Source organism: Salvelinus namaycush, chromosome 12, assembly GCF_016432855.1.
Source record: "Salvelinus namaycush isolate Seneca chromosome 12, SaNama_1.0, whole genome shotgun sequence".
NCBI classification, from domain to species: Eukaryota; Metazoa; Chordata; class Actinopteri; order Salmoniformes; family Salmonidae; genus Salvelinus; species Salvelinus namaycush.
Window position 1 is genome coordinate 33564734 of NC_052318.1, and position 12621 is coordinate 33577354.

Below are 12621 nucleotides of genomic sequence, written 5' to 3' on the forward strand. Positions count from 1 at the left end.
ACTTTTTTTATTGGATAATTATTTTTCCTCATGGTGCTCCTAAAATAAAAGTATTGGTTGCACACCAAAATGTTTAGCCGCATGGTCACACTTTAGAGCTCTCCAACTGAGACAAAACACTGTCATAACCTCACTACACACTAGCCTGTATGATGGTGCCGATGGAGATGGTAGCATCGTGACTAGCTCTTAGGAAACTATGCAGTATTTTGTTTTTTTATGTACTATTTTTTTCATTATTAGCTCAGGAAATGTTTTGAGTCATTACATATAGCCGGGAAGAACTATTGGAAATTAGAGCGGCGGTAACTCACCAGAACTACCAGCATTACGACCAGGAATACGACTTCCCTGGAGCAGATCCTTTGTTCACTCTCCCCAGCGGAGGAAAGGCACTCGAGGCAGCCTGCTGGTTCAACTTAGGAGGCGCGCACACCACCCACCGCTTCCGAGTATATTACTCGCTAATGTTCAGTCTTTGGATACCAAAGTTGATGAGCTTAGAGCAAGGATTTCTTTCCAGAGAGACATCGGGGCCTGTAACATACTTTGTTTCACGGAAACATGGTCGATAAAGCCAGCAGGATTCTCAGTACATCGTGCAGACAGGAATAAATATCTCTCCGGGAAGCAGAAGGGCGAAGGGGTGTGTTTCATGAATAACGACTCATGGTGTAATTCTAGGAACATACAGGAGCTCAAGTCCCCCACCCTCCTTTCGGCAAATCTGACCACGACTCCATCTTGCTCCTCCCTTCCTATTGGCAGAAACTTAAACAGGAGGTACCCGCGCTAAGAACTATTCAACGCTGGTCTGACCAATCAGAATCCACACTTCAGGATTGTTTTGATCACGTGGACTGGTATATGTTCCGGGTAGCACAGATACACAGATACGGTGACTGAGTTTATAAGGAAGTGTATAGGAGATGTAGTACCCACTGTGACTATTAAAACCTACCCTAACCAGAAACCGTGGATAGATGGTAGCATTCTCGCGAAACTGAAAGCGCGAACTATCACATTTAACCATGGCAAGGTGACTGGGAATATGGCAGAATATAAACAGTGTAGTTATTCACTCCACAAGGCAATCAAACAAGCTAAACGTCAGTATAGAGACAAAGTGGAGTCACAATTCAATGGCTCAGACACGAGACGTATGTGGCAGGGACGTATGTCGTATGTGGCAGACTACAAAAGGAAAACCAGCCACGTTGCCGAGACCGACGTCTTGCTTCCGGACAGGCTAAACATATTCTTTGCACGCTTTGAGGATAACACATTTCCACCGGCTCTCCTTCTTCGTGGCTGACGTGAGTAAAACATTTAAATGTGTTAACCCTTGCAAGGCTGCCGGACCAGACGGCATCCCTAGCTGCGTCCTCAGAGCATGCGCAGACCAGCTGGCTGGTGTGTTTACGGGCATATTCAACCTCTCCCTATCCCAGTCTGCTGTCCCCACATGTTTCAAGATGGCCACAATTTTTCCTGTACCCAAGAAGGCAAAGGTAACTGAACTTAATGACTATTGCCCCGTAGCACTCACCTCTGTCATCATGAAGTGCTTTGAGAGACTAGTCAAGGATCATATCATCTCTACCTTAGCTGCCACCCTAGACCCACTTCAGTTTGCTTACCGCCTCAATAGATCCACAGACAATGGCCATCACTCTGCACACTGCCCTATCCCATCTGGACAAGAGGAATACCTATGTAAGAATGCTGTTTATTGAATATAGCTCAGCATTCAACACCATAGTACCCTCCAAGCTCATCATTAAGCTCTAGTCTGGTCTGAACCCCGCCCTGTGCAACTGGGTCCTGGACTTCCTGACGGGCCGCCCCCAGGTGGTGAAGGTAGGAAACATCACCTCCACTCCGCTGATCCTTAACACTAGAGCCCCACAAGGGTGCATGCTTAGCCCCCTCCTGTACTCCCTGTTCACCCATGACTGCGTGGCCAAGCACGCCTCCAACTCAATCATCAAGTTTGCAGATGACACTACAGTGGTGGGCTCGATTACCAGCAATGACGAGACAGCCTACAGGGAGGAGGGGAGGGCACTGGGAGTGTGGTGCCTGGAAAACAACCTCTCAATCAACGTCAACAAAACAAAGGAGATGATCGTGGACTTCAGGAAACAGCCCCCTTATTTACATTGACGGGACCGCAGTAGAGAAGGTGGAAAGCTTCTAGTTCCTTGGCGTACACGTCACTGACAAACTGATACCTACCACCCACACAGACAGTGTAGGGAAGAAGGCGAAACAGAGCCTCTTCAACCTCAGGAGGCTGAAGAAATTTGGCTTGTCACCGAAAACCCTCACAAACTTTTACAGATGCACAGTTGGTGCGGTCTGCCCAAAGCATTACCGGGGGCAAACTACCCGCACTCCAGGACACCTACAGCACCCGAAGTCACAGGAAGGTCAAAAAGATCATCAAGAACATCAACCACCTGTGCCGCTGCCTGTTCACCCCGCTATCATCCAGAAGGCGAGGTCAGTACAGATGCATCAAAGCGGGGACCGAGAGACTGAAAAACAGCTTCTATCTCAAGGCCATCAGTCTGTTAAACAGCCATCACTAGCACATTTGAGGCTGCTGCCTATAGGCATAGACTAGGAATCACTGGCCACTTTAAGGAATGGAACACTGGTCACTTTAATAATGTTTACATATCTGGCATTACTCATCTCATATGTATTTACTGTATTCTATACGATTCTACGATATCTTAGTCACTTAATAATGTTTACATATCTGGCATTACTCATCTCATATGTATATACTGTATTCTATACTATTCTACTGTATCTTAGTCTGTTCCGCTCTGACATCGCTCATCCTTATATGTATATAGTCTTAATTCATTCCTACTTAGATTTGTGTGTATTGGGTATATGTTGTGTAATTTGTTAGATATTACTGCACTGTCAGAGCTAGAAACACAAGCATTTCGCTACACCCGCAATAACATCTGCTAATCACGTGTATGTGACCAATAAAATTTGATTTGATACTGCTCACCACCTACAGTAAGACTGCTCTCTATCCATCTTTCCCACATACAAGGACGGCATTCAAATCATGCGCGCCCCAAAAGCATGCTCGAGCGGCAGAGTCGATGTCCGCGCTTATAAACCCAGGGTCGTTACACTACTCCCTCCTTTCAAAGAGCGTGTCCTCGCGCTAGCTTGCGACTCTACGCCTTATAGGAACGCGCTGACTGGCCAAGCACTGTTGTGGATGCAAGGTCCGATCCAACTTCTGACACCAACGTAATGAAACAGGGAGCAGGCCTCGAACCCTCGACCTTCTAGTCCGGAGTCCAGCACGCTATCGACTGTGCCCCAAAAGCATGCTCGAGCGGCAGAGTTGATATCCCCGCTTATAAACCCAGGGTCGTTACACTATATAGGAAAGTCATTAAGAGCAAATTGTATTTTGCGGTAACAGCATGGTTTAATCACAATGAAAGACAAACACACTGTGCTGCCAGTCATCTTGCATTATCTGAATTGGGCCCACAGAATTATACCTACGGAGGAGCAGCTTCTAACTTGGAAAGTCTCTGAACTTCCGAGTTGTGTAGTATTCTTAACTAGCTTTGAAAAAGTTTATCCATTCTTCTGTAATTAAACATCTCTCCCTAATATCTGAATTACGCGTTTAACGTCCTCAGGCGGCTACAGTAACATATGGTTCAGAGGGGAGGGGCATGTAGCCTACACACACGCACACCCACTGGTAAAGATTTCCAGCTGGCAGGCAGACGCTTGAATCCGTTTCTGAGTGACAGAGTGAGGGCTTTGCATATGTGCTTTGTTGCGATTTTAGTGGGACTGAAAAAAAATGCCCAGAACGTAAAATAACGTTATTAACCGGTTCTCGTGCTTTTAAAATAACAGTTCTGTTCCGGATTTTATTCCTCTAATAATTTAGTTATTTTCCGGTTTTTGCTTCTGTTCCCATAACCGGTTTCAACCCTTGAGTGTCTGTCAAGATGGATCATCTTTGCTCTTTTATTATGGCCTGGAAGTGTATAATTGACCGTTTTAAAAAATGTCCTTGATGGTTGCCTTGTCCTCTGACTTCTGTGATATGTGTCATCTGTTTAGAATGTCGACTAAAAAGCTTGAACCAACATTTACTCACTTTGTTGTTTGCCCCACAGAGTGACACTATCTTCATTTTACACACAGCAGACAGGCTATGCCAATGTCCAAAATTGTTCTTCTTTTCACATTGAAATGAAAGTCAAAGTGTATTGAATTACAGTTCATCCCCTGTTTATATTTTCTGTCAGAATTTTTGCTAATTTCTTTTTGTCTCTTCAGTATTTTAACTTGTCAACGTTCACAACACGTTTAACATTGAGATGTACACAATAACATCTGAATCCCAAAACTTCCAAATCAGCTTATAGCAGGAAATGGATACACAATAAAACTCATGAGGGAATCATTTCTAAATCCTCCCAAATCCTTTTTCTTCATAAGCACCTGGTAACATGCTTAAAATATCAGGCATTACCCAGCTTACTCTATTCAATATCAAGTCTCAGGCAAGCTGCAGAAAAAACACCTCATATTTCAGCATTTGCTTTTTAATTTCCTCTGTGCTGCTATCAGACATAGACTGGAGTGTTTTTTCTCTCTTAACATGCTATGGGGATGGATGATAAAAGTGTTGTGTTATTCAGTGTGCCCTGATGGTGCTTTTACAATGTCCTTTCATCCAGGGGTCAGCTCCTTGGTTTTATCTTACATCTGACTGTCATTCACACTGTGCTGCGATACGCCAGACGCATGAAACCCCTTGATGAGTCTCCCAGCCTTTGGAAATATCAGACGTGCATAAACAGCTCTTCCTGCTCCTCACTGCTCCTCCAGTCGCCACCTGAGTGGGCGATGATGATGTGGCCATGCTCAGTTCTTCACAGCCGCCTGTCTTATAAAAGGCCAAGCCTGGTTGGACAGCCTTCTGCAGTGTTCTGCTGTGTGAAGGTCACTTAGGTAGAGGAGAGGAGCTAGAGGAGAGGAGAGTGGATGGCTGAGTCTGTGGCTGTGCTCGGAATTCTTATGTGCTCTAGCTAGCTAGTCTATGGTAGCACTTCAGTTTACAGCGCTATATATCTATGCATATAGTAGACCCGCCTACGGCCAGCATTCTATCCTGTTTAAAGTATTCATGAACACTCATAACATGTTTTCTCCATTTGACATGAATCAAAATGTCCCATTCACATGGAAAGTAATATGCTGAGGTTGTGATGGCTGGCTGTTAGTGGAGGTACTGTGAGGTGTGTTGGTCTACAGGTGTCTTTAGACTGGGCCGTCAAAGTGAGACAGGGTGTTTTCTTCCCCTGCTCTGTAGTGCACTGCACAGACCGAATCTACATTAGCATAATATACACGGATTGCTTCAGCATCAGTAATAATATTCATCATTTTATTGAATCAGCGATTTTATCCCCAGCTCTAAGAGGAAAGGATAGCCGAACACGTGCTGCTGCCTCTGCCCATTTAGCCAAGCCGACTAGCATGCTGGCTCTCGTACTGGGATGAAGGAGAAGAAAAAAAGCTTTTCCCAACCGCACCATTTTCTCTGTCTATTACTTACAGCCTACCACATAATGAGCTACTGCCACCACACATTTCCACCATTGCTGAAATTAATACACGTTTTCCTGCCAGATAATGGAACTATGCAAATGTCTGATTGATTTTGTCCATCCATGCTTTCTTTCATTACCCTATTCTAGGGTTGTATATTGCTATGAATAAATAATCCAGTGGTAGCACATCATTATTCATTGTGGTTATTAAATAACATTCATATTTCGATAAGGCTATTACCTGTAAAGGGGTGCTACTCTTGTCTCGCAGCATAACCCCCATTTCACACCCGCATTTCTACCTCGTCTATATTTATAGCTTTTGACCTTGAGTTGGCATAATAGACGATGCATTTATCTCCTGAAAAGGAAACATGTCCTGGTTATCACTGTGTCACTGGCCAGGCCCCATTTAGAGTGTTTAAATGAGGTTTGCTCATCAGCCCTAGAGGACTGTGAGATCCATTTTGACCTATAAGTTGGAGGGGCAATATCATTGACATGATGTACTTCACAATTTGAATTTTAAATCATATTAATTCAGTCATTACACAATGTGTCAGCGGCGACATTGGGAGTTGAAATGAAATCCTATTCAATTAAAATGTCCCTCCAAAGCTTCTTGGCACATTGCAAGTAGTATTTCTGCTAAACTCTGTCACTCCCATCAAAAAAATTCCAGACTAGAATTACTAATGATACGTAATGATACCATTCAAGTGGACAGAAATCATTCACATAAAATGTTCATGCCCTCCACTGGTTGGTTAAGAAAAAGTAACGAACAGAACCAGCAGAAAATTACCTCAATAAGTTTTGTTTTTAAATGGGCTATGACACAACGTGATATACTGTGCCAAAAAGTGATTTTCAAAGAGCTTTCTATTTTGACTTTACAGTAACTGAAATTATTTGATTAAGTTCACTGTTCTCTGCAAACCACAATGCCACCTTTCACCATTCTACAGTATGTGACTGATCCCCTCTCTCTCCACTCCAGGTTTCTCTATCCTCCAGGCCATCATGGAGTCAGCGGTGGCCAATAACTGGCAGGTTACGGCCCGGTCGGTGGGCAGCATAGTAGACCCTACAGAGTACAAACGCATCATAGAGGAGATGGACCGTAGGCAGGAGAAACGCTTCCTCATCGACTGTGAAGTGGGAAGAATCAATGCCATCCTGGATCAGGTACAGTACAGTGGGGTTTAACACTAATACACTGCTGCTGTAGCTGAGGGGGTTCGTTGAACTCCACTTGGATGATGAGTTACCTTACCTGAAACCTGAAGACTGATGTAAGAGCTAATTGCGTTGCAACCCGAGTTTGGTTGTATTGGGTGCTTGTGGATCAACTGAATGAATAGACAACCAAGGTTTGCTATCATATTTATACTCTTATACCTATGGGAAGAATTATCACACACACACACACAGTTTATGAGCTTTGGATCTTAGGTGGCGACACCACTTATTTAGTTTGTGTGCATGAATTTAATCTTGATAATCTTGATTCTACAAAAGATTATTAAAAGTTTGGTTGTGCACTTCTTGTTTGTTTTCAAATACAAAGAGGACTTTATTCAAGAGAGTCTGATTCACCCACGTAGCTCTCTGGCTGTGTTCCATCCTTTCAAAGAAGCCTTTTAGGAGCCTCAATCTGCCATTCAGTCTGCCTCCATTCCTTCAATACCTCTGAAAGTCCCATCTCCATTTGTGGGCCATCTCCATTTGGCCTCTTCAGCTTTGTACTTCTTATTCCTTTTCCATTATTAGCCTCTAAGACTTTTACCAGGGCTTTTCCATTACCCTCAGACACGTTTAACAGGGCAGTAAGGCTAAACCCCTTACTTAGAGCCTTGTAATAACCTCACACACCACAAACAGAGGGAACATTCTCTCTTTAAAGGGGTTATTGTGCAACATAACAAAAACACAGGGAAAACTCAATTAAAGCTTGTTGGTTCTTGTTTGAGGTCGACTCTTGGGCTACATTTTCACTTAGGAATAACAGCTACTATTAACAATGGTTCCCCGTTTCCTAGGTGATCAGCCACTGAGTTGGCCATTAGTGTTGATTTTTATGTATTTGTTTATGTCTGCTGTGCACAAGCTTGGAATGGGTTCACTAATGCTATTGTCAAGAATTTAATTTCATCCCAGTTGTTTTATTTTTTGCTTGTTACACTCAGGATGACATTTAATGCTGATATACAGAGTTTGATTAACTAGTGATGTAATTCCCAACTGTAACTAAATGCTTTAGGTTTTTTCATAAAACATGTATCCCACTAGTTTTTTTCTAACATAGTTGATATGTTGGAAATATCCCCTTATCAGTGACATTGGTCAAAGGCCTTTTTTCTAATATTCAATCTGTCAATTGAAATTGAAGTAATTCCACAATTTGTCATCTTTAGTCAGCGGTGTTGCAGAGTTTTCTCTGAAAATGTAACAGAGCTCTAATGAGATGGAGGGCCAGGGGCAGACGGTTCAAAGGAATGAGATTGACTGACTGGCTCCCAGGACCTTCAACCCACACAGGACTTCCGCTCTTCATAATGACACTGTTTGTTTCACCCATGCTAGGTTTCCTTAATATTTTACACAAACATACAAGGTTCATATGATGGTGTGTGTGTGTGTGTTAAGGCCTCATATTCATCATTAATCATGGCTGAACGCTGACCTTCTTGTCCTCTGCTGAGGTGTGTGTATGTGCATACAGGCCTCTGGCTCTCATATAATGATCCTTCATTATGATGCGCTAAAGAGTGTTACTGTGACCTTTCAGACAGATTTGTGTTCATTGCCACTTGACCTTGAAGGATGTATCTAAAAGTGACAGGATATCACTTTCTCATTCAGGTCAGGATAAATGTATACCTGTCCTGACTAATGTGAGAGGTTGAGTTCTGGACATGTATTAGAAGAATTCAGCTTATTTTATTCTGAGCTGTCCTATAAATACCAATATGGTCATTCTGTTTAACGTCACGCAATTATAAGTATGATATCTCTGCTTTCTGAGTCCTGACAGTCACAGTCCCAGTGTGAATGTTGAAGCCAGCGGTGGCTCTGGTGTTTGAGACTGGCAGGGCACTGGGTCTGCATCTCTCAAGGACGGTTATTATGTGGGTCATCACATCAACACTTTGCTTTAATATCAGCAGCTCCCAGTGTAAGTAGGACACATGCCGTCCAATAACGGCATACAATCAGCCTGCTAAAAATAGCCCTAGCCTCCTAGCCTGAGGGAAGATCTCACACAAAGGCAGGCATGAGCCTCAACACAACCATAATCACTCAACGATGCACTGGGCTGGATGGGATAAGGAGAAGCCAACAGAATCCAGCAGCCATTTTGTATTGTATTCCTCGAGTTGTGTGCAGTACTGAAGGCACAGTATCTGAGAGATGCACAGAGAGGAAGGCTCCCTATCTCTCAATATGAACCCGATGCCTTGTAATTCAAAAAGCATGCCTAGCACAGTGGCTCCTCCTATTCAATCATATAGTCGTTGCTCATTATAGTTTCTCTCAGTGTGGTAGTTTGGTGCTAGACAGACCAGAGGGTGTGCTGGGCTGAGGTTCTGTATGTGTTGATTTGTGGGGTCTGGGAGCTTGCCCTGCCCTGCAGGCTCTCTCACCATATTCAAGGTATCAACCTGCTCATCCTCTCACTAAAGAATGGGCCCAGGCATGAATGGATGGGTCTTGGGAGAGACCTCACTCCCACAAGCTGCTCATAAATTATAAAGCGACACGTGTGTAATCCTGGCCACAGGACCAGTTTACCACAGGAGAAAAAAAGAGAGAGAGGGAGAGTGGGTAGACTAGAGACTAAAGTGGATAGAGAGAGAGAGAGAGAGAGAGAGAGAGAGAGAGAGAGAGAGAGAGAGAGAGAGAGAGAGAGAGAGAGAGAGAGAGAGAGAGAGAGAGAGAGAGAGAGAGAGAGAGAGAGAGAGAGAGAGAGAGAGAGAGAGAGAGAGAGAGAGAGAGAGAGAGAGAGATAGAATGCTGGTGGGAATGGAGCCATGCTTGCAGCCTCCCTCTTCTGTGCTGAGTTCTGCTGTGTGATGGAGTAGGAGAAATGGCATAATGCCCACTGGTGGACTAGAATTCCACACCCACAGAGGAGAGGAGGAGAAGAGGGAGAGGAGGGAGGATGAGCTGGATTCTGCTGGTGGGGGAAATGGGAGCTTGTAGAGGGAACCTGACTGTGTGTGAATTACCGTATTGCTAAATGGTTTGTTTTACATAGATATCAGTGTCAACGGTATGACGTGATACACTGTCTTTGTAGTGGTACTGTAGTTGTAGTATTATTAATACACATTTGTATTACCCTTTCCTACTGAATTGTTTTACCCGTTAATTAAGCAAAGAAAGAGGTTTAAGTAGAAGGGGAAAGGGGAGGATTTGAATCCTAGAGATGCCAGTTCCCATTCTGAAGGAGTTGGATGACAAATGACTCTAATACAGCTACAACAAAGAAAAGGCTCCATCAGTGGGAATGCTTTTAAGGTAGCCAAATCCTTTGGAAGACACCGGGGTATAGATGAAGCCCTGCACAGAGCCGCGGCTCCAGTCTGCTTAATTAGAACAGATTCCCCTAGGAATACTTAGGCTAATGGTCCAGCAGCAGCACAACCCAGTACAGAACAGCACAATCAGGAGGAGGGAAGAGATGAAGATAACTTACACGATGGCCAGGAAAGACAGAAAGCCCTCTCTCTCTCAGACAGACGGATGGGCTGGTTTATAACTTCTACTGCAGAGGAATACAGCACCACATTTCAGCTAGAACTTCATCTGAATGTTAATAGTTAGTGTGTCTAATCTCATCACCCAGAATCAAATCTTCCTTGCCTGCTGGCCATCGTGCCAACTACTCGATTTTAATGTTAAGGATGTCATGAAGAACTAGTGTGTTTCAGTCTGGAATCTTAGGTTAATCTTCATAGATTTGTTGTTTTTCTTAGTAATGAGGTATTATGCCTTTTGAAGTGTCACGTTCGTCATAAGGAGTAGACCAAGATGCAGCGTGGTATGTTTCCATCCTTTATTTCGAAATAGAAAACTTCAAAGAACAAAAACAACAAAACTAACAAACAAAACATGAAGCTAGAATAATGCTCACAGGCAACTATACATAGACAAGATCCCACAAAGCACAATGGGAAAATGGCTACCTAAATATGATCCTCAATCAGAGACAACGATAAACAGCTGCCTCTGATTGGGAACCATATTAGGCCAACATTGACATATAATTCACCTAGATAACACACCCTTAAATCACACCGGGTGGGCATCTACCGTCGGGGGCGGCTACGGTGGGGGGCGAAGTACCCACTCCGCTCGTGGACACGTCATCGGAGGAACCGGACCATGGCTCGTTGCCGGAAGAACCGGAACGTGGGTTGTCGCCAGAGGAACCAGACTGTGAATTGTCGCAGGATGCTCCGGACCGTGGATCGTCGCCTGAGGAACCGGACCGTAGATCGTCGCCGGGGACTCCGGACTGGGAACCCTCGCAGGAGGCTCCGTACTGGGAACCCCCGCTGGAGGCTCTGGACCGCAGACCGTCGCTGGAGGCTCCGGACCGCAGACCGTCGCTGGAGGTTCCGGACCGCCGATCGTTGCTGGAGGTTCCGGACCGCGGACCGTCTCAGGAGGTTCCGGACCGTGAACCGTCGTAGGAGGTTCCGGACCGTGGACCGTCGTTGGAGGTTCCGGACTGGGAACTGTCTCTAGACTGGGAACTGTCGCCGGAAGCTCTGGACTGGGAACTGTCGCCGGAAGCTCTGGACTGGGAACTGTCGCTGGAAGCTCTGAACTGGGAACTGTCGCCGGAAGCTCTGGACTGTGGAGGCGCACTGGAGGCCTGAGGCGTGGGACCGGTACAGGTGGCACCGGGCTGATGACACGCACCTCAGGGCGAGTGCGGGGAGGAGGCATAGGACGCACTGGACTGTGGAGGCGCACTGGAGGCCTGAGGCGTGGGACCAGTACAAGTGGTACCGGGCTGATGACACGCACCTCAGGGCGAGTGCGGGGAGGAGGCACAGGACGTACTGGACTGTGGAGGCGCACTGGAGGCCTGATGCGTGGGACCGGTACAGGTGGCACCGGGCTGATGACACGCACCTCAGGGCGATTACGGGGAGGAGGCACAGAACGTTCTGGACTGTGGAGGCGCACTGGAGGCCTGATGCGTAGGACCGGTACAGGTGGCACCGGGCTGATGACACGCACCTCAGGGCGAGTGCGGGGAGGAGGCACAGGACGTACTGGACTGTGGAGGCGCACTGGAGACCTGTTGCGTGGGACCGGTACAGGTGGCACCGGGCTGATGACACGCACCTCAGGGCGAGTGCGGGGAGGAGGCATAGGACGCACTGGACTGTGGAGGCGCACTGGAGGCCTGATGCGTGGGACCGGTACAGGTGGCACCGGGCAGATGACACGCACCTCAGGGCGAGTGCGGGGAGGAGGCACAGGACGTACTGGACTGTGGAGGCGCACTGGAGGCATGATGCGTGGGACCGGTACAAGTGGCACCGGGCTGATGACACGCACCTCAGGGCGAGTGTGGGGAGGAGGCACAGGACGTACTGGACTGTGGAGGCACACTGGAGGCCTGATGCGTGGGACCGGTACAGGTGGCACCGGGCTGATGACACGCACCTCAGGGCGAGTGTGGGGAGGAGGCACAGGACGTACTGGACTGTGGAGGCACACTGGAGGCCTGATGCGTGGGACCGGTACAGGTGGCACCGGGCTGATGACACACACCTCAGGGCGAGTGCGTGGAGGAGGCACAGGACATACCTGACTGGGGACATGCACTTCAGGGAGAGTGCGAGGAGCAGGCACAGGACATACCTGACTGGGAAGGCGCACTTGAGGGAGAGTGCGAGGAGCAGACACAGGACGTACTGGGCTGTGGAGGCGCACTGGAGACCTGGTGCGTAGAGCTGGCACAGAGGTGCCG

At 46.5% G+C, this 12621-nt stretch overlaps 1 protein-coding gene across 1 annotated transcript in view; it reads left to right on the forward strand.

Moving 5' to 3' along the window:
• LOC120056544 (glutamate receptor 3) overlaps positions 1–12621 on the forward strand; it is a 97402-nt gene that overhangs the window by 45448 nt on the left and 39333 nt on the right. The window contains exon 4 of the mRNA XM_039004727.1: positions 6625–6812. Coding sequence (XP_038860655.1) covers positions 6625–6812 — 188 coding nt within the window. The remainder of the gene's footprint in view (positions 1–6624; positions 6813–12621) is intronic.